Source organism: Bos taurus, chromosome 22 (assembly GCF_002263795.3).
Source record: "Bos taurus isolate L1 Dominette 01449 registration number 42190680 breed Hereford chromosome 22, ARS-UCD2.0, whole genome shotgun sequence".
Classification (NCBI taxonomy): domain Eukaryota; kingdom Metazoa; phylum Chordata; class Mammalia; order Artiodactyla; family Bovidae; genus Bos; species Bos taurus.
Window position 1 is genome coordinate 12,142,038 of NC_037349.1, and position 25,044 is coordinate 12,167,081.

General features: G+C 45.4%; 1 protein-coding gene across 1 annotated transcript in view; it reads right to left on the reverse strand.

Annotated features, from left to right (window-relative positions):
- Positions 1-25,044, reverse strand: part of SCN10A (sodium voltage-gated channel alpha subunit 10) — a 93,002-nt gene that overhangs the window by 38,415 nt on the left and 29,543 nt on the right. Inside the window, exons 6-13 of the mRNA XM_059879983.1 lie at positions 24,080-24,271; positions 23,594-23,660; positions 19,080-19,566; positions 18,180-18,350; positions 14,060-14,353; positions 11,318-11,426; positions 5,964-6,202; positions 2,692-2,865 (exon numbers count right to left, since the gene is read on the reverse strand). Coding sequence (XP_059735966.1) covers positions 2,692-2,865; positions 5,964-6,202; positions 11,318-11,426; positions 14,060-14,353; positions 18,180-18,350; positions 19,080-19,566; positions 23,594-23,660; positions 24,080-24,271 — 1,733 coding nt within the window. The remainder of the gene's footprint in view (positions 1-2,691; positions 2,866-5,963; positions 6,203-11,317; positions 11,427-14,059; positions 14,354-18,179; positions 18,351-19,079; positions 19,567-23,593; positions 23,661-24,079; positions 24,272-25,044) is intronic.

Genomic DNA, 25,044 nt, shown 5'->3' on the forward strand with positions numbered 1-25,044 from the left:
TGGTTTCATTATTGAATTCTACTATACATATAAGAAGCAAATAATTCCAATCTTACCCAAAGATTGGGTGTAGAAAGAGAGGAATATTCCTCACCTCTTTTTATGGAGATTAGGATAACCTTGATATCCTAATCTTTATTTTTATGGAGATTAGGATAACCTTGAAGCTCCAGTACTTTGGCCACATGATATGAAGAGCCAACTCATTAGAAAAGATCCTGATGCTGGGAAAGATTAAAAGCAGGAGAAGGGGATGAGATGGTTGGATGGCATCACCGACTCAATGGACATGAGTTTGAGCAAGCTCCGGGAGATGGTGAAGGACAGAGAAGCCTGGCATGCTGCAGTCCATGGGGTCACAGAGTCGGACACACTGAGTGACTGAACAACAAGGATGACCTTGATAACCTGGATACTAAAATCTAGCAAGGACAATGAAAGTAAAGAAAATTACAGGCCAAATATTACTCATCAATATTGATGCAAATTAAAAAAAATTATTAGTGACCTGAATTTTCCAATGTATATATAAAAAAATATCATGATCAAGTTGGGTTTGTCCCAGGAATGCAAGGCTGATTTAACATTAGAAAATCAATTAGTATAATTCCCCACTTTAACAGATTAGTGAAAATCATGTGATTATCTTAATCATGCAGAACAACTGTCTGATAAAATTAAACATCCAGTCATGATTAATATTCTTAACAAAAGAGAGCCTCCTAAACTGATAAAAAAAATCTGCCACAAATATCAGACATGCTGAAATACTGAAAGCATTTTCTTTGAGATCAGGAAAACAGCAAGAATGTCTGCTGTTAACACTTCTTTTCAATAGTGTACTGGATGTCCTACCCAGCACAGTAATGTAATAAAAAGAACCAAATGGCATAAAGATTAGAAAAGAAACAAAGCTCATCATTTGCATATGATATGATTGTGTTAACAAATTTAAAAGACTGCATAGATAAATCATGAGACTTAATAAGAGAGCTATCTGATACAAAATATTAAATAGCAAAATGTTAGCAAAAAAAAAAAACTGGAAAAGAACATTTAAAAAGAGATTTCACTTGAAATAGCATAATGAAGTAGGGAATATCTAGGAATATATCTAACAAAAAATATGCAGGAAGTCCCTCATGGAGAAATTGTAAAACTATTGAAAGGCTAAAATAAATGGATTGTGTGCCATTTTCATGGATCAGAAGATTACATAACATAAAGGTTACGTTTTTTTTTCCCCAAACTGATCTAGGTATTATTACAATCCCAACAGAAAAAAACAACAACAATTTTGTGTGTGTAGGTATGTAACTCGGCAAGTTGATTCTAAAATGAGTATGAAGTACAGGGGCCATGGTAGCCTTTTTTTGGCACTTAGAGCAGCTTGTCGGAGAAGGCAATGGCACCCCACTCCAGTACTCTTGCCTGGAGAACCCCATGGACGGGAGAGCCTGGTAGGCTGCAGTCCATGGGGTCGCTAAGAGTCAGACACGACTGAGCGACTTCACTTTCACTTTTTGCTTTCATGCATTGGAGAAGGAAATGGCAACCCACTCCAGCGTTCTTGCCTGGAGAATCCCAGGGACGGGGGAGCCTGGTGGGCTGCTGTCTATGGGGTCGCACAGAGTCGGACACAACTGAAGCGACTTAGCAGCAGCAGAGTAGCTTGAGGGACTTTAGTTCCTGGAGCAGGAATTGAACTCTGGCCCCCAGCAGTGAAAGGGTGGAATTCTAATCACTGGACCATCAGGGAATTCCTGGGGCCACAATATTCTTGAAGAAATAAAACAAGGTGGGTGACTTGCCTTACAGACACAGATGCCATGGGGACATCTCTTTTGTTAAAATAGGGGAACCCCTTCAGTAGAGGGCATCCCAGGGCTGAGCTGGGAGAAGAGCTTGGATGAGAGACTAGTAGCAGATGGTTTTTGAGGTGGGTGAGACATTGGGGCGGTGATTTGGGGACCCAGGGAAATTGTGTGCCATTTTCATGGATCAGAAGATTACATAACATAAAGGTTACATTTTTTTCCCCCAAACTGATCTAGGTATTATTACAATCCCAACAGAAAAAAAACAACAACAATTTTGTGTGTGTGGGTGTGTAACTCGGCAAGTTGATTCTAAAATGAGTATGAAGTACAGGGGCCATGGTAGCCTTTTTTTGAGATGGGGTTGGGGGGACTCGAGTTAGGCAGCCTGGCTTCGAAATGCACATCTGAGGCTCACTCAGCAGCGGGGAGACTGGGTCAGCACTTAACCAGTCTGTCTCAGTTTGCCTCATCTCTGTGGGGATAGTAAAAGCAACTCTGTCCAGGTGATGTAAGCCTAAAATGAGGCAAGTTATATCGAGGCTTTAGCTTTGTGCGTCATATATTGCCAGGTCTCAGGAAACAGTAGCTGCTGTGATTATCATCTACTGTATTTGACAAGAGAACAACGGGGTGCTGAGCATTCCCCTCTTGGGGCAGATGAGGGGGCCCAGGAGAGGGAAGGCTCGCCCCCACTCTGAGAAGTGGAAAGCACCAAGTCTCCCAGGAGCCGCACCCCACATCCTCCCACAGGGACGGAAGAGGAAGAGGGAGCCGGCAGGTGGGGTCCCCAAAGGACAGAGTCTGTTTCCAGCAGAGAGCCTGCCTGGATGTCTGGGCGGGGGTTCCCCAAATTGCCAAAAGAGCACGTTACCAGGCGGAAGGTCCGCAGCACCGTCAGGCTCCCCTTCCGGGCCGCGCCCAGCTCTATCAGGCTCACGGTGACAATGATGCAGTCAAATATGTTCCACTTCTTCTGGAAGTAATAGTAGGGGTCCAAGGCTATGATTTTGAAGACCATTTCAGCAGTAAAAAACATGGTAAATACCTGCAGACAGAAACAGGGATTCATCTCAGTGGGGTCTGTGAGGTTGTGGCCAATGACAAGCAGGGCAGAGGAGAAATGTCTTGTTTATAGAGTGGCAAATCCTTTTACTTCATTTTTATTCACTTTCTGTATCATCTGCTGACTCCTAAAGGATGAGGGATGGGAACACTCAGTGAGGCAGCATAGAGCAATCCGTGGACCAGTGCTCAGGTAATATGCATTAGGGTTTCCAGGCTTCAGTGTTGGACACAGAGTAAGTGGATAATCATTAGGACAATAATTATTATATAATTATGTAAATAAGTCAATCTGGTTCAGTTGTTTAAAAGCAGGGATTGTGGGGCAACACAGGCCCAGATAAAAACACCAACTCAGCCATTTCTAGCTTGTATGAGCTTGGACAAGGAATGCATCCTCTATACTTCATTTTCCTCATCCGTATGATGGGTTTTGGGCTTCCCTGGTGGCTCACTGGTAAAGAATCCGCCTGTCAATGCAGGAGACCTGGGTTCGATCCCTGGGTTGGGAAGATCCCCTGGAGAAGGGAATGGCAAACCACTCCAGTGTTCTTGCCTGGGAAATCCCATGGACAGAGGACCCTGGCGGGCTACAGTCCACGGGGTCACAAAGAGTCAGAGAGGACTGAGCGACTGAGCAACAACACTGTGATGGGCTTAAGTGAGATAATGCATATGCAGTTCTTAGCAAAGGTCCCAGCAGACAGCTCGTCATTAATCAATAATAGCTATTAGCAGAAACAGTAATGATACATTGTCTCTAAGATTCTTTCAGCTCTAAGTATCTTTAATGGTCTTAGGCAGGACAGAATTGTGATGTTGAAAGAGGTTAGGGCCAGGCTCAGGTCACGCAACAACCAGCAGGGAAAGGAGGAGACAGGTAAGGAAGAAACCGGAGACCAGGGCCAGGAGTTTTCTTTCATTTGCTCTCATCAGAGCTTCTTGCCAGCCTGGCAAACAGAGGCAGCTACATCCCTTCTACAGAGAAGGAAATGACTGAGAGTTTAAGGGACTTTCCTGATGCCATAAGACTACACCTGTGAGATGCAAAGAGCATCCATGAGTGTCCTTTGTAGGCGAGTCAGTGTGGTGTGGTGTGGTGTGTTGGGGGGTGAGGTCCTGTGCCCTAGAGAGACCTTGGTCGCCTCTGGCTCCACTCTCACCATCTGTGTTACCTTGGCAAGATACTTAACCTCTCTGGGTCTTAATGCTCTCTTTTGGGCTGTGAGGTGGTGATAACCTCATGGCCCTGTTGCAACGCTGAGATAATATTTACAAAGCACCTGATTTACAATAAACACCACACAGTGCCTGCCTTTCTTTTTGAAAAATGACTCTGGACTCTGTCACAGCAGTAAAGGCCTTTGGTCTTTCTTGCCTTAACTTCTCCAACTGTAAAATCAAATGTGGGCTCAGAGATCTCTTCCATAGGATCCTTGGGGTCTATGATGACTCTTGGCAATAAGCTCTCCCTTCTCTTTCCCTTTCCCCTTTTCAGATCAACTTTAAATAGAATATGTCTTCTTAGCCTGCATGCTGGGGCTTCCCAGGAAGTTCAGCTGGAGAATTTGCCTGCAACACAGGAGACCCCAGTTCTGTTTCTGGGTTGGGAACATGCCCTGGGGGAGGGCATGGTAACTCACTCCAGTATTCTAGCCTGGTGGGCTACAGTCCATGGGGCCGCAAAGAGTCGGACATGATGGAGCAACTGAGCGTAGCCTAGCACAGCACAGGGCAGCACAGTGCAGCAGCCTGCTTGCTGCTGAAACGCAAGGCACGCTGGCTCCACAGTGTCCCAGAACTGACCGGCCTCCTTTTTACATCCATGAATTCTGGGGAGAGGAGAGATTTCTAGAGAAGTCACATTTCCTCTGGGACACCTCTATCTACCTGTCTGCAGCCTGCAAGGAGCTAGAAGAGCTGTATGGTCCTGGTGGACCTAGTAAGCCGCCCAGTGGAGTGGACACTGCGGGGGACATGGAGGCAGGACCCCGACCTCTCAGCTTCCGCTTTTCTTGTGTGCATGTGTGTGGCCCTTTGCTCTGGTGCAATTCTCATATACTCACATACACACACGTACACTCACATGCACAATCGCTCCCTCACACACACACACACACAAGCAGTCCTGTAAAGGGGATTAACACTCAAGAGCTGAGAAGTGTGAGCTTCAGAGCCAGTTGGCCTGGGTTCCAATCTTGATGCTACCACTTGCTCACCTCTAGGACCTCGGGCAAATTATTTAACCTCCCGCACCTCGGTTCTTCCATCTGTGAAAGGGCATAATAATAGCACCTACTATATCGGGGTTTTTTTGTGAAAATAAAATGAGATAACCCATGAGAAGCATCTGAGGTTATGTGGGGTCTGAAGTAGGTGGTCAAATAAAGTTGGCTATTATTACTGTGGGGACACGGGCTGATACTTGAGTCTGATACTTTACTCAGCATGTAGGGAAATCTGGTACGGATTTTATCTTGTTAAAAGGAAATAATACTAAAAAGTTACGGAGGAAAATTTAAAGGAGAGTCCTGTCTAAACCCGATTAAAAAAAAAAGTTTGGACTCCCTGATGCTTACAAGATGACAGCAACCACAGGCCCAGGCTCCCGCCCTCTCTTTATTTTTCCCTCCCTCCCGCCCCCTTTTGGCTCTTAGAGGACAGAACTGGAAAACTGCAGCCACTGTGTTTTGTGGTCACAAAAGCCATAGAGTTGGAAGGAAATTTGCAAGTCCGTAAGCTGTCTCCAGATGGGAAAGTGGCATTTCTCGTCATTTCAAGGTAGAGGCAGCTGCAATCCCAAAATTCAGTGGGGTGGGGGTGGGGTTTCCTAAGTTCTGTAAAGGGGGGAGGGGAATCTGCTGCCCCTAGGTCAGGGCTCTTGCAGTCCACCTCCCTGGACTGTTTATCTGAAAGCAATTCCCACCAGCGTAGCCTGGTCCTCCAGAATTGACTTTCTGTGCTCAGTGTCCACGCATCTCCCACACTGTTCCCTTGCTCTCAGCCAGCTAGATCAACACTCCAGTGACTGAGGGCATGCCACCACCTTACCCAGAGCCGCCCCAGCCCTGACTCACTCACAATGTTGCCAATCTGGAGCATGGCTTCGAAGGCGGGGCTCATGCCATAGTGCTCCATGGCCATGAAGACGGTGTTCACCACGATGCACAGGGTGATGGTGAGCTCTGCAAAGGGGTCCGTCACAATTTTGAAGAGAAGCGTCTTGAGCTTCACCCATGTGGGGCAGCAATCCCAGATAAGATACTTCTGAGCCAAGCTGGTCAAGCAGGGTGGGCACCTCTGTTTAGACTCCTCGAGTTCTGCATCACAGGTGTGGTCAGTGATAACTATCAGCCAGGCGTGGACTCAGAACCCCACCCCATGGCCAGCCCCCAGACCTTGTAATTACTAATAACTACCACCTCCCACCTCCACTTCAGCGCTCACCCTCTTTCGCTCTGATTGCCGTTTCCTGTAGTCTAGCAAGTGCACCCCAACCTCTGTCCCCATTTGGTCCTTCAAACCATGGACTGTACACTTTTTAACTGCTTTGCTTCATAGAGGTCATGTCTTTGCTTCTCAACTTACCCAGATCAGATTTCATGTCTATCCCTCCTTATACTCCCTTGCAACCCTGAGTTCCCTTGCCAGCTCCTCCTCCATTGTACTTTCCTGGCAAAACCCCAACTCTGAACGAACCCAACATGCAGACAATTCTGTACCTGCACCCAACCTACTGAACTGGGTTAGAAAAAAATAACAAAACTATGTTGACTGCTCCCAGCTTGTAACCGCCCAGAATCCTGCTGTGTTTCTCCATTTCAGTCCTTCAGTCTTCCAAACCTGCATTTCTCACTACCTCCCCTCTCCTCCAACTTCTGCCTCCTCCTCTCTAATTCTCACTCTCTGCTGATGAGTAATTATTAAATAGTTATCCATGAGGAAAGATAACATGAGAGTGCATACACATTGTTGTTACTGGAATAGGTACACATTTTTCAAAACACAAACACAGGTATGCAAAAAATGTGACTTAAGGGTTTTTTTCCCCTGTAACTAAATTCAATTTATGCATCAAGTCCCCAACTAGGGGACTTAATTTGGTTAATTCAAAGTCTGTTACTACTCATTATCTAATGTTGTGTCTGAGTTCTGGGGATCTCAAGGTTGGTGGAGGGTTGAGCTGGTCCTTAGTCATTGCCAAGTGTGTTTCACATGAGTCATCAACGTCCCCATCTGGTAGCTGGTGGGAGAGCCAAGGAAATGGCTATTCCCTGTTTAACTCTCATTCATCTCCTTCTGTAGTCTTAAGTGGGAACAAAGGGATCATCCAAATACTCTCCTGTAATGCCAGGGCCACAGGGCAACCCGTGAGGTTGCCTCAGGCCCTCTCTATGCAGATATGTTATTGGCTCATTCTACCCTACAGTTATGCTGTGCCAGGTATGCAAGTCTCTCTCTAAGACTTGCTACCTCTGGGTTCACCTAGAAAGTAAGGCATTGATCGGCTGTTTTCAAGTCCCTCAGATTTTTTCCTTTCTTTATTTTTTGGGTGTCTATTGTCCACCATGTCCTCCCCTGCAGTGAGAATTCAGCCCAGGACTGGGTGGAGAGCCAGGGCCCCTTCTCAGGGACACACCAACATCCAAGCTCCCTTCTCCCTCCTCCAGCACAGGACATTTTAAAATTTTCCAGAGGGGATAAATAACTGGATATGACTAAGGCCATGCTTTCCACACCCTGAGGCAAAACAAAGGCTGGATAAGAAGACAGGTCTTATACTCAGGGTAAGAAAGATACAGCCATGCTCTTTGGGAACTCAAGTGCCAGGTGGCCACTCTCTTCCTCCATTTCTTGGTTTGCTGTCAGCAATTAGAACTTGGATCCATCCTTGGGGAGACTGAGTGGATTCCTACCTGACTGATGGAACCTGAATTAATAAGTATTTAGTAACCTTAACAATTAATTTACTGAAATTGCCTTCTAACACTCAGCATGAGCCTGAGACAGAAATTAAGTTATAAGATGTAAAAGTTACAGCCATGAAATATACTGGAACAATTTTTCCATGTTTGAAAACTCAAGACTGTTAAATTTCTTGCAAACCTGAGTGGTAGCTTGAAATTCTCCAGTGCATGTTAGATCACTTTTTTCCCCCACACTGCATGGTATGTGGAAATTCCCCAACCAAAAATTGAACCCATGCCCCTCCTTCCCATGCAGTGGCAGTGTGGAGTCTCAACCACTGGACCACCAGGGAAGTTCTACATCACTTTTAAAAATCTAATTTGTGAATACATATGAAGCAGATAAAGAACAATATTGCATAGGAACCTGGAATGTTAGATTCATAAATCAAGGTAAATTGGACGTGGTCAAATAGGAGATGACAAGATTGAACATCAGCATCTTAGCAATCAGTGAACTAAAATGGATGGGAATGGGAGAATTTAATTCAGATGACCATTCTATCTACTACTGTGGGCAAGAATCCCTTAGAAGAAATGGAGCAGCCCTCATTGTCAACAAAAGAGTCCAAAACACAGTACTTGGGTGTCACCCCAAAAAAGACAGAATGATCTTATTCTGTTTCTAAGGCAAACACTCAACATCACAAAAATCCAAGTTGATACCCCAAACACTAATGCCAAAGAAGCTGAAGTTGACCAGTTTTATGAAGACCTACAACACCTTCTAGAACTAACACCAAAAAAAAAGATGTCCTTTTCAACATAGGGGATTAAAATGCAAAATAGGAAGTCAAGAGATGCCCAGAAAAACAGGAAAGTTTGGCCTTGAAGTACAAAATGAAGCAGGGCAAAGGCTAACAGAGTTTTGTCAAGGGAACATGCTAGTCATAGCAAACATCCGTCCCAACAAACCAAGAAATGACTCTACACATGGACATCACCAGATGGTCAATACCAAAGTCAGATTGATTGCGTTCTTTGCCGCTGAAGATGGAGAAGCTCTATATGAGACCTGGAGCTGACTGCAGCTCAAATCATGAGCTCCTTATTGAAAATTCAGGCTTAAGTTGAAGAAAGTATGGAAAACCACCAGGCCACTCAGGTATGACCTAAATCAAGTCCCTTATAATTATACAGTGAAGGTGGCAAATAGATTCAAGGGATTAGATCTGGTAGACAGAGTGTCTGAATAACTATGGATGGAGGTTCGTAACAATGTACAAGAGGCAGTCTCCAAAACCATCCCAAAGAAAATGAAAGGCAAGAAGGCAAAGTGGTTGTCTAAAGAGGCTTTACAAATAGTTGAGGGAAGAAGGGAAGTGAAAGGCAAGGGAGAAATGCAAAGATATACCCAATTGAATGCAGAGTTCCAGAGAATAGCAAGGAGAGATAAGAAGGCCTTCTTAAATGAGCAATGCAAAGAAATAGAGGAAAACAACAGAATGGGAAAGACTAGAGATCTTGTCAAGAAAACTGGAGATATCAAGGGAACATTTCATGCAATAAGAGGCATGACAAAGGACAGAAATGGTAAGGACATAACAGAAGCAGAAGAGGTTAAGAAGAGGTGGCAAGAATACACAGAAGAACTATACCAAAAAGGTCTTAAGACCTGGATAACCATGATGGTGTGGTCACTCACCTAGAGCTCATCCTGGAGTGTGAAGTTAAGTGGGCCTTAGGAAGTGTTAGTACAAACAAAGCTAGTGGAGGTGATGGAATTCCCATTGAGCTATTTAAAATTCTAAATGATGATGCTGTTCAAGTGTTGCAATATGGCAGCAACTTTGGAAAACTCAACAGTGGCCCCAGGATGGGAAAAGGTCAGTTTTCATTCCAATCCCAAAGAAAGGCAATGCCAAAGAATGTTCCAACTACCATGCAATTGCATTCACTTCAGTGCTAGCAAGGTTATGCTCAGAATCCTTCAAGTTAGGCTTTAGCAGTACATGAACCAAGAACTTCCAGATGTGCAAGCTGGGTTTAGAAAAGGCAGAGATCAAATTGTCAATATTCACTGGATCATGAAGAAAGCAGGAGAATTCCAGAAAAGCATGTACTTCTGCTTTGTTGACTATGCTAAAGTCTTTGACTGTATGGATAACAACAAATTGTAGAAAATTCTTAAAGAGATGGAATACCAGACCATCTTACCTGTCTCCTGGGAAACCTGTATGTGGGTCAAGAAAAGTGACAGCTAGAACTGGGCATGGAGCAACTGACTGGTTTCAAATTGGGAAAGGAGTACATCGAGGCTTATTTAACTTACATGTAGAGTACATCATTCAAAATGCTGGGCTGGATGAATCACAAACTGGAATCAAGATTATTGGGAAAAATATCAACAACCTCAGATATGCAGATGATACCATTGTAATGGCAGAAAGTTAAGAGGAACCAAAGAGCCTCTTGATGAAAGTGAAAGAGGAGAGTGAAAAAGCTGGCTTAAAACTCAACATTGAGAAAACTAAAATCATGGCATCCAGTCCCCTCACTGCAGGGCAAATAGATGGGGAAAAAGTGGAAACAGTGACAGACTTTATTTTCTTGGGTTCCAAAATCACTGCAGATGGTGACTGCATCCATGAAACTATAACAAAACTAGACAGCGTATTAAAAAGCAGAGACATCACTTTGCCGACAAAGGGCCATATAGTCAAAGCTATGGTTTTTCCAGTAGTCATGTATGGATGTGAGAGTTGGACTATAAAGAAGACTGAGCACCAAAGAATTGATGCTTATGCTTATGAAGTGTGGTGCTGGAGAAGACTCTTCAGAGTCCCTTGGACAGCAAGATCAAACCAGTCAATCCTAAAGGTAATCAACCCTGAGTATTCATTGGAAGAACTGATGCTGAAGCTGAAGCTCCAATATTTTGGCCACATGATGTGAACAGCTGACTCATTGGAAAAGACCCGGTTGCTTGGAAATATTGAAGGCAGAAGGAGAAGGGGGTGTCAGAGGATGAGATGGTTAGATAGCATCACAAACTCAATGGACATGAATTTGAGCAAACTCCAGGGAATAGTGGAAGACAGAGGAGCCTGGCATCTTGCATTCCATGGGGTCGCGAAGAGTCAAACACAACTTAGGAACTGAACAACAACAAAATAAAGCAGATGTTAATTTGAATATGAAAGGAACTAGAGGATTTCATTCACAGGATTCTATTATTTTTGAAAATTTATTCACATTTAAAAAACCACATTGATAGGCTGATTCATGTTGCTGTATGGCAGAAACCCAACACAACATTGTAAAGCAATTATCCTCCAATTAAAAATAAATTTGGAAAAAAAAACACTGATAAAGGGTAATGGAAAGAGAGCATAAAAAGAGTAATAGTTATGATCCCAGGACACAGAGATGAGTGCCCTTCGACACAAGTTTGGGGCATCCCATCTTCTGCATATAAGGGGCCTTATCATGGCATACTGAAAAGAAGTTCCAATGAGCAGTACTTACCCTCGAGGACAGAGGTCATGATACTGACAACGCTCATTGCCCTTTGGACTCGGAAAGGTTCATTCAAGTAGTCTGCTGTTAGGAAAGTCTTCTGTCCTGCATCAGATGCCTGCTGGGACAGAAATAGAGTCAGGACACTCTCCAAATAGAAGTCTTCAGTGGCAAAGACTGATCACTCAGCCTCTTATTGGCCTATCTTGGGTGGTTGCAAGCTGCCCAGTGAAGCTATGATCCTCTGCAGTCATGCTTGGAGTAAAGGGTCTGCTGCATGAACTTGGGGTAAGAGCTCAGGTGTGAAGAATAGGACACAAAGCTGGGATCCAACTGGAGCCTGGGTTCAAGTTGACACATGACCTGGGATCACCTGAGGCTTTGCTGACTCTTGTTCTAGGATAGGTACCTGAGCACCAGAGCAGAGATAGAGCTGCCTCAAGAGTCTCTGAGATGTTTACCAAAGGGAGGTGGGCAATGCAGAGGCATTGGGCCAGGCAGTCATTATTGGCCTTCTGCTGGGATGCGCATGTGACATTCACCCAGAACTCCTACACCACAATAGGGCTCCTTGACCTCCCTCCTAAGAGGCCCGTATCTCTCCCCAGTACATGACCTGGTTCCAATTCTACATGATCTCTTTCTGAGGGAATGCTTATGTGTCTTGATTGTCCAGTTCTTCGTTTCTGACACAATCCTTTTGATTCTTCCATCTCTGGGCCTTTATTGGAAGTTCTGTCTGGGTTCTGTGCCAGGCCCCTAACTCTAGTCACACACATACCCTGGATGTGGGGAGTCCCAGGTTCATAGATGCTGACTCAGCACTGCACAAACCATTCAGAATACAAATTCAACAAGTGTTTACTGAGCACCTGCTGTAGGTGAAGCTCATAGTAAGTACTTCATACATACAAAAAAAGTTTGGAAAGTTCTCAACCGTGAGGACTCAACAGAAGGTTCTAGCATCTACTGCTATTATTGATCAGACATATATATATATAAATGAAAGGGCTCTGTGATTCCACTTAACCCGCTAGCCATTTAGAAACCTTTTAATAAGGTTTTTACAAGAGGAAATATGGAGGCTTGAAGAATTTAAGGGACTTGCTAATGGTGACTCAGTTGGTAAATGGCACAACTGTGAATGAAGTTCAGGTCCCTGTGACGTGGAAGGGCTTAAGGAGTTCATCTCGCACTAGTTGATAATTTCACTAAAATGAATCAAGCCTGGAATATCTAGGAAAGTGGCAATCCACAGAATAACAAGAAGGTTTCTTGAATGAGGCATTTTCCAGAGTGTTAAAGTACCTCCCGCAGCCTGGTGTTGACCTGAGGGCTCTGGGTTGGCGATTCTCGGTTGATCCTCGGAGGACCTACCCTCCACCGTCTCTGCCCTGCTCCATACTTGGGGAGGGTGACCTGGGCAAACTGAATCATCCTCACCCTCTGGTTCTGGTCAGGTATGGCCAGTGGGAGGCACAGATAGGAGATCAGAGGCTGAGAGGAGGGAGGAGTCACTATCTGTCCGTTGGCTACTTCTCTGCTGGGCTATTGCTGGGCCACCTTTTGTTAGGCCACCTCCCACATAAAGTGGCAGCACTTGCTGGGCTCTGGTTCTTCCCCTCATTCCTGCAGCCTAGGTGGGTTACAGCTTCCCACTGTGGCTAGTCTCTCAGTGCTTCACTGCCCCTTCTTTGTTCTTGAGTCCAGAGCACACCTCTTCAATAAACTTCCATAAACTCCAGTTGCGCACTGCAGTGGCTCATCTGTTTCTTGCTGGGACTCTGAATCCCATACATCCAGTCAGGGATGGAGCTAAGGTAACTCTGTGAGACTTAGCCAAGTCACTAGAGCCATATAATGGTCAGCTCAGCAGTCTGTGTGCAAACCACCCTGTGTCCTGGACTGGCCAGAGGGCAAAAGAAAAACAGAGATGCAAGTTTTGAAGCTGGAGGGAGAGTTTAATTAAATCACAGCTCCAATCAGATGAGGAGTCTCTGATTTGCCATTAAATTCTGGGATTATGCTGTTAAGAGTGTTGGCCAGTTAGTCACTGTTGCCTAATTTGTGCATTTTGGCAAGTTCTTTCTTCTCCAAGTCAAGTTAGGGATACTCTGCTTCTGCTAAGATCTGTCCAGGGCACCTCCCAGGATTTCTCTGAGTCTTAATTGTCAAGCCCAGGATAGTTTGCACAGAGTTACAGGCAAGAAGAGAAGAACATTTCTTTTTTTTTTTTTCATACTCATCCAGGGAGCAAATAGGCCTATCTCTAAAGCAGCGATAGGGAAGAGGGACAGAGAAACTCCAGGGGAAAGAGATCAGAGCAGCTGGAAAATAGTGTGTATCACTTGTTGTTGTTGTTTAATCACTAAGTCATGTCTGATGCTTGTGCAGCCCCATGGACTGTGGCCCACCAGGCTCCTCATCCATGGCATTTCCCAGGCAAGAATACTGGAGTAGGTTGCCATTTCCTTCTCCAGGGGAATCTTCCCAACCCAGGGATCAAGCCTGGGTCTCCTGCATTGCAGGCAGATTCTTTACAGAGTAAATGAGGAGACAGGTTTGATTTCAGGTAAATTCAATCACTCCGTCTGGGTCTCACCTGTCCTGCCTGTAGAATGAGGGTAGCTGGGAGGAGTTGGGCAGAGCAACATCTAAGTGATCCTTCCATGGGTAACACACAAGGCTTTTTGGCCTGAGGCCTCTAGCTGCAGAGCAGCCCCAGAAAGCCTGGAGCATTCACAAACTCACCGAGACTTCGATGACTCCAGGGGCAAGCTCTCCAGTGGTCATTTTGGGAGCTCCATCTTCTCCACGCCCTGAGCCACAGTTGAGGGTTTGAGGCAGTGGACTCCTAGGGAGGGGGCCTTGCTGGCTTGCACGCCTAAGCATCAGCAGAGAGCCATGATGGCTTTCATGGTCTCCAGGAAAGACTCCATCATCTGTGACCCCATCAGGGAATGAGATGTCTCGGCCAGGGGCCTGGAAATGGAACACACTGCCATGGCTAGCCCGGCGTCTCCCAGTGGCGAGGCCTAGGAAAGACTGGGCATTGCCCCAAAAAAGCAGGAAAGAAGGTAGCCTGGAAGATCATCCTGCAGGCAAATCTGGAACTCAACACTTCCCTCCACCTACTCCCACTTCCTGCCTTCAGCCTTACGACCCTCCTGTGCAAAATTAAAGACACAGATCTATGGAGTGCTCTAGGTGTACGCAGAGAAGGAAGGAAGGAAAAGAATATTCTTAACTCAGTCTGGGAAAAGGCCAACACCGAAAAGAGACTGCAAGGTGCTCAAGGTCAGCAAATAGGCCATCATGGCCAAGGGTATGTCAGAGGACAAACGTCACCCAGGTGGGTCAGTTGTTTGCCAATCTTAGGCCATGGGGCTGGACAAAGGTATCTTAAGTTCCCCGCTTGAGTGCAAAGTTGTGACCTCAGAAGACAGTTATGTACACCAATACAGAAACAAGCTTGGTAAATGGTTGTTGAATGAACAAGCGCTCTTTATTTTCTGAAAATTAGGTCTGACAATTCATTAGATTCAGCCTATAAGGGTGTGAGAGTTTGTGTTGCAAAGGAGGAGACAAGAGCTTTGTAATATAATGAGCTTCCAGGATCCCTTGAGGCAAGCGTTGAACAGTCAACAATGGGGAGATGGAAGGGAGAGTTGCAGTCTAATTTCCTGGAAGAATAGTGCCATTCCTCCAAATCAATAAACATTTCCCATCAAAATCTTCTTCCCAGGGAGTCGTGTGGTGTACAGTTGCCAGAGGAAAGGAGCTAATTCATAGGCCTCCAGCCCCTGGAGGGTTAGTATGCTGGGTTGGCTGGTTCCCACAACCATGAACCTGACCAGACAACTTATCAGTTCTGTCCTCAGCTCATAGAAAGTGCTTCTTTCTTTTTTTAAACTAATTTCTATTGAAGTATAGTTGCTTTACAATGTTGTGTTCCTTTCTACTATACAGCAAAGTGAATCAACTGTGAAAGAAAAAGTGTTAATTATCAGTTGCATCCAACTCTTTCCATGGACTGTAGCCCACCAGACTCCTCTGTCCATGGGATTCTCCAGGCAAGAATACTAGAGTGGGTTGCCATTCCCTTCTCCAGGGGATCTTCCCAACCCAGAGATTGAGCCTAGGTCTCCTGCATCACAGGCGGATTCTTTACTGTCTGAGTCACCAGGGTTAACTATACATGTACATGTATCTCCTCTTTCTTGGATTTCCGTCCCATTTAGGTCACCACAGAGCCTTGAGGAGAGTTCCCTGTGTTACATAGTAGGTTCTCATTAGTTATCTATTTTATACATAGTAGTGTATATATGTCAATCCCAACCTCCCAGTTCCTCCCACCACCCTTCTGAATTGGTTTGTTCTCTACGTCTGTATCTCTATTTCTGCTTTGCAAATAAGATCACCTATAACATTTTTCTAGATTCCACATATATGCATTAATATATAATATTTGTTTTTCTCTTCATGGAAAGTGTTTCTAAAATCTAAACGTTGACTTCCTATCAAACTCAGATCATATTGCTGAATTTCCCCTCCCTTACTTAATTTCTTTTACTTACTAAATTATTAAAGTTGGGACACACTTAAAGCCCTCTTGACCTGCCCCCATCTCCCTCAGAATTGAAGTTTGCTTTCTGGATGATTTGGAGCCTTGTCCTGACAGCAATCTTCATTGTAATTCAGTATTAAAAACATAGCACTCTTTGTCTAGAATATATGTCCAAGGACTGCGAACTCATAAAATCTATGTATCCTTCCTACTTTTGAAGCAAAGGAGCAAAATTGGCAAGTCCTTATGAAAGATGGGACAACTGAGTCATATGCACTTGGGAACTAAGCAAACCAAGAAACTAAGAAGAAAATTTTGGTCCTGTATTTATCAAGCAATGTCTCCTTGGCCACAACCTAATATTTCAGAATTAACCTATTTGGCAAATGGTGGACAATGGCTTCTGAATCTAAATTCTGGACTTGCCTTAAAATCATTCAAGCAGATCAACTGGTATCCTGTGTGTTCTCTGAAAGCTCTGCTGCATCTCTCTGCTAAGTGCTACCCCCAATCTCCCTCTCATTACTGCTGATCAGAAAATGGCTTTTTATTAAAACTGCCTATGGTCTATTTACTACAATAACACACCTGGGAAAGAAGGAAGGGAATGCCTTAACAAACAGAAACTCCAACCAGTTAGTACTAAGGAAGTACCCAAACAACTTCTCCCTGTCCTTAGAACAAACATGATCTTTCTGCCTGGAAAACATTCTTTCTCAAACCCTCTCAGTCCTCAGTTACTGGAGGACTTACTCACTACTTACTAAGAACTTCAATTATCCCCTACTTCATGAAGCCTTTCCTGATACACTCTCACCCTCATAAGAATAGATGTTCCTGCTCCTATTCCCCAAACAACATCTATCTGTCCCCAATATAGTATTCAACACATAGCTGTTTTTATATCTGCCTCCTCCACCCAAATGGAAGTTCTTGAAAAATGGGCCATGTTTTAGTCAACTCTTTATACCAAGTACCTAGTGTTGTTGAATTAGAAAGGGATGTTTCCTCTTTTGCCCTTTGAAGGTAAATCTAGCTAGAGAGACAAGCACACACATACACCAGACAATTATTGAACATCCAAGTGCTAATCTGTGTGAAGTTGACTGCCAGAAATTAAAGCCCAGTTCAGAGTGTCACTGACATGTCCACAGAAGCTGGGATTCATCCTGCCCTGAGGTTGTCAGAGCTCCAGACAAACCCCAGTTTGAAACAGCTTCTGAACTGTGCCCTGTTCATGCCAGGTGTTGCTCAAAAGAGGCAGAGCAGACCCTCATAAATGCTGGTGTGTGGGTGTCACCGAGGCCAGAGTGCGTGGGAGTGTGTCTGTGTGTGGACATGCACACAGAAGTCTGGGGGTTGTCGAGATCCTATTCCAAAAAGTGACACATCTTTCAGAGGAGCACAAGGAAAAGAGATCAAGAGGGAAGTGAGATCCAGCAGCTCTGAAAAATAACCATGTCAAGCCCCTTTCGCATACTGCTAGTGTGGGACCTGCTCTACCACAAAGGGGTTATCTCTCAGGCCTGTTGAAAGGGTACATCTGGGGTACACAAGACTTTCAAGGGAGAGGGAGCTGGTGGGAGGAAACCCAGTGAGTACCGGGACTCTTGGAGTGGGAGGTAGTAGGTGATGACGAGAGGGAAAATTGCTACTGGGTCTGAAATGAGGTCCTGAAGGTATTCCCAGGCTGGACTGTTACCACAAGACAGGTGCCAGGATCTCCTGGGCCAACAGTAGGTGAGAACTTGAGCTGGAGGAGCTGAGGCATGAGGTTAGAAAGAAGCTTTTAAATGATTTCAGCACCACGAACAAGGACCCCTCTTCTGCTCCAGAACTAAAGATAAGAGTGTCAGAAGGAAGCTTACCCTTGATGCCCAACAGGTTCACAGACACCTCATGGTCAGCATGTTCAAACCACCTGCCCTATCTATAATCCAGAGTTCTTCCTCCAGTGTGCCTCTCTTAGAATCACCACCTACTTAAATGGCCAACCTGGAAACCTGAGAGTCATTTTGGACTTCTCCCTTCTTTTGCAACATTCCACAGTCCTAGTCTTGTTGATTCCCTCGAGCTCCCATAAAAGTCTTTCTAATCCACACTTTTCCCCATCCATAATGTCCCTGCCCTAGTTTAGGCCACCATTGGTAGTGGTGGGGGCATAGAGGGTGGATTATCAAAACATCCTCCTAGGCTCTGTGCCTCCAATTATCTCTCTGCTACCAACCTCTTTCCACTTCAGTGTATTGTGCATGGAAGCTGCAAAAGTGGGTTATCTTTCAGGCACAAGCCTGAGCGCCTTACCATTCGGTGCTGGTTGTAAGACTCAGACCGGAGTGACTTGTTGTCGTCTGTGGAGCCCTCTGACACCCTTGACTTCATTCTGTGTTTTCCTTCACTGGCAGTTTTGGAGGCCAAGGGGGATCCATTGTGAGACTGGAGAGAGGCTGTGTCGACCCCCAGCGCTGCCAGCACCTGAGGGGAGAGAATAGCAGCTATAGCCGACAGTATCTGGATGTGCTCAGCATAAACGCGTGTCCCCCAGACAGTGGGTGAGGGCTTCCCAACCAGAGGAGGCCTGATTCAGGACCAGAGTGATGGTTGGATTGGGACATTGGGCAAGAGCCACCTCTAGGTCACTTCCCTCATTCATGCCCTTGTAGTAAACTCTGTTGATGCCCTGCCCAGGTTTCTCTTACCAGGTCAGTACCCTCATCTCCAGCTGCTTGAATGTTAGTAAACATTACTAATGTTAGTAACCCATTAGTAAATGGGTTACAGCTGCCGAATTCTGCAGAAAATTTCCTTTGACTGTACATTTGGCTTGAGCATGGAGGTATGAAGGGCCAGTCCTTTTGCCTCCAGGTAGGGCTACCTCTGTGGAACAAGTCATACCCTGGAGTTCCCCATGGGATCAGGTCAAAGCAGTCTCTAGCTGAGGCCACTGCCTTATTTAATTCTTCCCTTGTTCCATCCTGCTAACTTTGATCCCCTCCTAAGAGCACCCCTCAGTGAATCACTTGCGCAGGCTCTTCATTTGGGTTCTTTTTTTGAGAAAATCTAACCTAAGATAGTCCCTGAGATAAGATGAATCCTTGCCGTGGTTCCCTAAAATGACAGCCTTAATGTAAGACACTGGTCCAGATGTCTGCCCAACTGTGAAAGGCCTACAACAGACTTCGCAAAGGTCCAGCCCTCACTGACCTCCTGCTCTGTCTGGAGCATCTTCAGGGCCTCCTGGAACGTCTTCTCCTTGGCTTCAATTTCATCAATGGTTGCCTGGTTCTGCTCCTCATATGCCATAGTGACCACAGCCAAGATCAAATTGACCAGGTAGAAAGACCCCAGGAAGATAACAAGCACGAAAAAAACCATATAGATTTTCCCAGAAGCCCTCAGGGTCTGCAGATTCAAGAGAAAAAAAAGAGAAATGTGTACCCAGATAACATGGCCCCCTGATGTGGTCAGAGTCCTCCAGGAAAAAACATAGCCATGCAACAAATGCTCCAAACGCCAACCGAGTGTGTATGGAGACATGCAGATCAATACCTGCTGGTAGAGGCGTTCCCAGGAATCCTGTGTCATGAGGCGAAACAGTGAGAGAAAAGCCCAAGTGAAGGAATCAAAGCTGGTGTAGTTAAAATCTGGGTTGTCAGATGTCTTAAGGCAGAAATAACCTTCAGGGCAGTGGCTGCAGCAAGAACAGATAAGGCTGTCAATCACGCAGACTTCTGTTTATTGGGGCCAAGACAGTCCAGGGCTGCCAGAAGGCCTGAGGGTTTGAAGTCAAAGACTGGAGCTCAAGGCCTAGCCTTATTCTCATTAGCTGAGTCACCTTGGACATTCAGCCTTTTTAGCCCTCAGTTTCTTTTGGCCATTAAGTGGGATAATAATGTTAGGAAACCACTTATCAAAACTGCCCACTGTGGCCAGACACAAAAATAACTTGTTACATGAGTTACGGCAAAAAAACTACAAGTGTAGTTTCCCACTAAGGAAACTACAAACTGCCACCAAAACCAACTGGAAGAATTCAGGAGGGACCAAAAGGAGGGAGCAGACACCAGCCCCTAATAATCCTGCAAACCTCCCAGAAACCCTTGCTCTGGAATCCGTCTTGATTGAGAGATGTGTGCGCCACCAGGAAGGGCCCTGAGGCAGACCAAATATGGGCATGAGCAAAATGATTGGCCAGAGGCAACCCGGAAAACCAGCACCACCTGCATAAACCCTGAGACTGGGAGCCATAGGAAGAACACCCGTTTACAAAAAAGAAAAATGCTCTGCTCAAGCACTTAGTCTTTCATTTTGTCAGTATGTGTTTATCTCCCCAGAAAATTTATTTCTACGTGTTAGACAAGAGTCCACTTTTCTGGGCCTAGTAGGGGATTCTGCCCCCGTCTCCCCCCCACCCCCACCCCCACACATACAGCCTGGCCTTGCCCCAGTAACATAATACCTTCAGTTCAGAGTTTCATGCAGAGAGAAATGGCCTGGAGAAGACTAGCTGGCCCAGACAAGACCTCATAAGCTTTTTGCAAATTCACACTGCAAGAGGGACAGTCAGTAAAACCTGAGTCAGTTGGCATCACTTGCAGAGTTGTCTTTCAAAGGAGGACACACATTAGCCAAGTTCACTGACCAATTAGATGTAACAATAAAGACACCACTTCCCAATAACTGAGCCTCTCCCTCTCCTAAGTGTTTCACAAATGCTATAATTTAATCATCTCAATAATCCTTTAAAAAAAAAAACAAACAGATGCAGAAGCTGGGGTTCAGAGAGAAGAAGTCAGTAGTCTAAAACCACACAGATGCCAATGGATTTATTTCAAAGGAGAAATAAAATTGTCGAGTAGCTTATGAAGACTGACCTATGAAGAAAGGCCAAACTGAAGATGACTGCCTGCTGAGTCTTGGGGTGGGGAAGGCTCCACGTCCCTCTTTCTCATCATAAGCAGCTAAGCTGATGTCGGGAAGCATCTCTAAGCTCAAGGCATGTGAGAGATCCTTTCCACCCGTGTGGGATGACCTGGCTGAGGAGAAGGTAATGCTTTTTTTCTTAGTTAGGGATTCTACTTTAGGATTCCTCCACCAACACCAATCTCTGAGGGATCTTCTTACTCCAGACATTCATGCAGACACACAGGCAGGAACCCATACAATTGATTAGGGCCTGAAAACTTGATTGTAACCCAATCCCAATTCTATCTATCTCCAACTTTGGTTGGAGATTTGCAAGTTCCCAGGCTCTGTAGACCCACATATAAAGACACTCTCTTGGTTTCACTTTCCCAAGGAGCTAGTTAACCCATTACCTGTAGGTTTGCTAGTTAATGCTAAGGGCAGCCTATCTCTGCCTCCTGTAGAACCCCACTATAGCTGCTATGCATCAACAGCTAACTGCTCAAGAGAATTAAATGAGACCATGGTGCAAAGGCTCTTGCAAGGTGCCTTCAGCATAGTAAATATTATATGTAAAATGCAGAATTAAAATTCTTGCTGTTTTTAACCAGAAGCTACCAAAAACATGGACTAGAATAATATATGTGAAAGAATGCTGAAAACCATCAAGTATTTCTTGGTACTTGTTCTCCACCTTGAGACCTCAGACTTTCTCCCTGCAGTGCCATTGGTCAGTATGGGCTTTTGCTTAGGTCTCTGACTTCTCTGTGGCTCAGCAAAGAACCCAGGTTTGGTGTTCACAGCATGCCCACCAAGGTTCTCTCTGCCCGTCACCTAAGCTGGCCTCTACTTGACACCCCAGGCCTTTCCCAGCCCTTTCCACTTCTTCCCACCTGGCCAGGACCTACCCATCGGGATAGTTGGTCTCTCTCGGATACAGAAGGGGGCCCCATGGGCCCACCTCACAGCTTTACCGCAGTCAGTGTATGGGTTACTATGGAACCATGCTCCTGAGAAATGTCATTATCCAGATGGGAAAAGGACATTGACAGATCCTTGGTTTCAATTAAGTCAAGGGCAAATGAAAACTGACATCAGAACAACCCTCTTCCTGAGCTCAAGAACCAAATGCCAAGTGCATTTATGAAGAAAGAGACCAGGGGGCCTGTGTTGCTCAAATTCTTCTGTTAGTCCCACCCCTCGGGTCTTGATGAGATTGTTTTCTTAGGGAACTGATGAAGGCTGAACTCCAGCATGCCCCACCCTGTACTACTTACGCAATACAGGACTGTTAGTCATTCAGGGAGTAGGTTGTGTGGGCCCGGGCTTCCAGACACCCCTGCCGTGGAGATGGGCAGGGATGAGCCTTTCTCATCTGTTGCCTAATCTCTTTCTACTCATACCTGCTCCCGCAAAAGCAGCAGGCAGACCTGAGGAGTCCCATGTGCCTTTGCTTTGTCTCACATTCTATTCTGCTACCTGGAATGGTACCATCCAAACCATCTCTTGTTCATCCAGCCTGGAGACATCCTGTTTGCCCTTCAACCTCACCACCTCTGGGAAACCTTCTTTGACATCCTCCCTGCCTCACACCATCACCTTGCTGTGTTTTCCCAGCCCAGGGAGCCTCTAGGACAGCACTGGTTCTCCATAGCACAGCATCTTTATGTAAATGCATCAGAGCTCACAAACTGGCAGATTGCTGGCTGAATTTGCATTGCTAAAATATTGTGTTTGGCCCACAATATGTAGATATTTTTTGGAATTTGTAGTCAATGTTTATAGTTAAGAAAGTTTACATAAAAATCGAAATTTCCTGTCTCTCTTTTAAAAACCTGGATCATCTGGAAGCAGTGGATCCATGTTTCCACATGATAACCAAAAGCTGAACTGGGAAGTGGCTGCCACTTTGGCTGGCGCGTTAACTCTCATGGTCTTGGTACCCACCCAGCCCATTCCTCACATTCTAGACACATGTTGTTTTGTGTCTGGCCTCTGTAAGAATTTGAAATTGCAAAGTCTGAGGCATGTGTCTCTTCCTCAATTATATGAGGATAATGAAACCCATGTGATGGAGTTGTGACAACTAAATGAAGAGCATTTGACACAAAACATATTTAATAAATATTACTTCCTTTCTTGGGCAGATTGTTTGCAAAAATGACCATAATTATTCCCTTTCCCGTCTCCATACCCCTTTCAATATGATGTTGCAAGTTTTCCCATCAAGAGGTGAGTCTGTTCCTCCATTTCTTGGATCTGGACTCACTTGTGCCCTGCAACTTGGGTCAACAGGATGCAGTAGAAGTGACATTATGCCAGTTGTAAGCCTAGGCCTCCAGAGACCTTGCACATTTCCATTCTCTCTCTCGGAATCCTGCCTCCAATAGGAGAATAAGCCTGGGCTAGTCTGCTGGGGGGTGAGAAACCATGCGGAACAGAGACAAGACACCCAAGCTGAGGCCATCCTGGATTAGCTGGACCCCTGATAATCTGTCCACTGTCTGCAGATGCATGAATGAGTCCAGTCAATGTCAGAGGAACACCAGGCTGATCTCAGGTGCAGATGCACAGAACTGAGCTAAATAAATGGCTGGTGTTTTAAGTCACAAAAATCTTGGGGATGTTTGTTTCATAACAAGAGCTTACTCATACACTCTCTTCCCATGAGCCTGGGATGGCAGAGGCCATGGCTTATTAATTTCCACATTTTCCTCAGGACTTTCAACCTAGGCTTTACCCAGAAAGAACTGATGACAAAAAGGAGGAAGGGCTGCTGGGCACTGGTGTTTTGTTATGGCTTGAACACTCACCCTGCATCAGATCCATTGCCACAGAGTAAGGGGTCAGAAGTGCCTTCCTTGTTGGTATAATAATCTGCAAAATAAAGGAAGCAGCAGAAGTCTCACATATGGTTCTCAACCCTCAACTCAAGCCTTGAGTGGTGAAAGCAACACCTGCTGAGACTTCTGCCTGAGCAAGGAGGATATCCTTGACTGCGTGCCCTCCGTGGGTATGCTGGGAGCTGGGAAGGGGAAATGTCTCATCTGGGAAGAGAGAAGCTGAGCTGTGGCCTCAGCCTTGTGCAGAGGCAGAATCCTCCAGCAGAGGCAGAATGACTTGCCTCTGGACTCATTTCCTTGTGAAAGGGACATTGGACAACCGAGAATGGGGGTCCCCAAAGTAAAACACAACTCATGAGAAGAATTTCAATCAAAATATATGTCTGCACAGGTATAAAGAGGCGTCACACTCCCCACCAACCAGACCTTGGTCCCCTTGGCAGTAATTCCACTCCCGATTTTCGTGAGAGGAGTAATTGGCTGTCTCATTGACAACCATGCAGTTCTTGACACATTTGTTCTTGAGGTTGCCCTTGAAGAGCTGCAGGCCCACCAGGGCAAAGACACTCAGGCAGAAGACAGTGAGAATGGTCACGTCAGCCAGCTTCTTCACCGAGTGGATCAGGGCCCCCACGATGACCTTCAGCCCTGTGGGAAGATGACAGTGGTACTTCTACATGGATGACATCGCACACACAGAGCACACACGTGTGCCTGGCACGCTTGCATCTTAGCCTTCCTACCCTTTCATTACACACAGGTGTGAGATATTTTACAAACTCTAGGGCAGTTTCAAGCCCAGTCCCTCATCTGAACCTTGCCATAAGCCTGAGAGGCAGATAGGAAGAGAATATTGTCCAATTGTAAAGATGAGGCAACTGAGACCCAGGCTATGCATTATTAAAATCTTCTTAAAGTGAATAAATTCCAGACAGTAGCAATCTGATGAAAAAATAATTATTGAGTGCCTGCTGTGCTCCAGGTACTAGGCCTAGCAGGAGGCTGCCAATTTCACTCCAGTCATTTGGTATCTGTCTGTCTGTCCTTATCTCAGTCCTGGGAGGCAGCTTGAGGCTTGGGGACATAGGAACATTGGTGTGTGAGAGAGAGCAAGAGAAAGGAGGAGAAGAAGAAAAGAAGAAAGGAGGAAAAGAGGAAGAGGAGGAAAAGGAAAGAAAGAGGAGGAGGTGGAAGAAAAGGAAGAAGAAGGAAGAAATGGAGAGAGGGAGGGAGAGATACAGGGAGATAGAACAAGACAGGGACAGAAAGACAGAGGGATGAGCACAGCAATAGAGTGAGGCCATGAGAGCCACTGAGAGCCACTGAGGAAGAAACAGAGAATCTGAGCTGCTCAGATGGGGCCCCTGCTTGTTTAAGGAAGGATGATTTATTGCTCTGGCAAAGGAAATCACCTTCTTTGG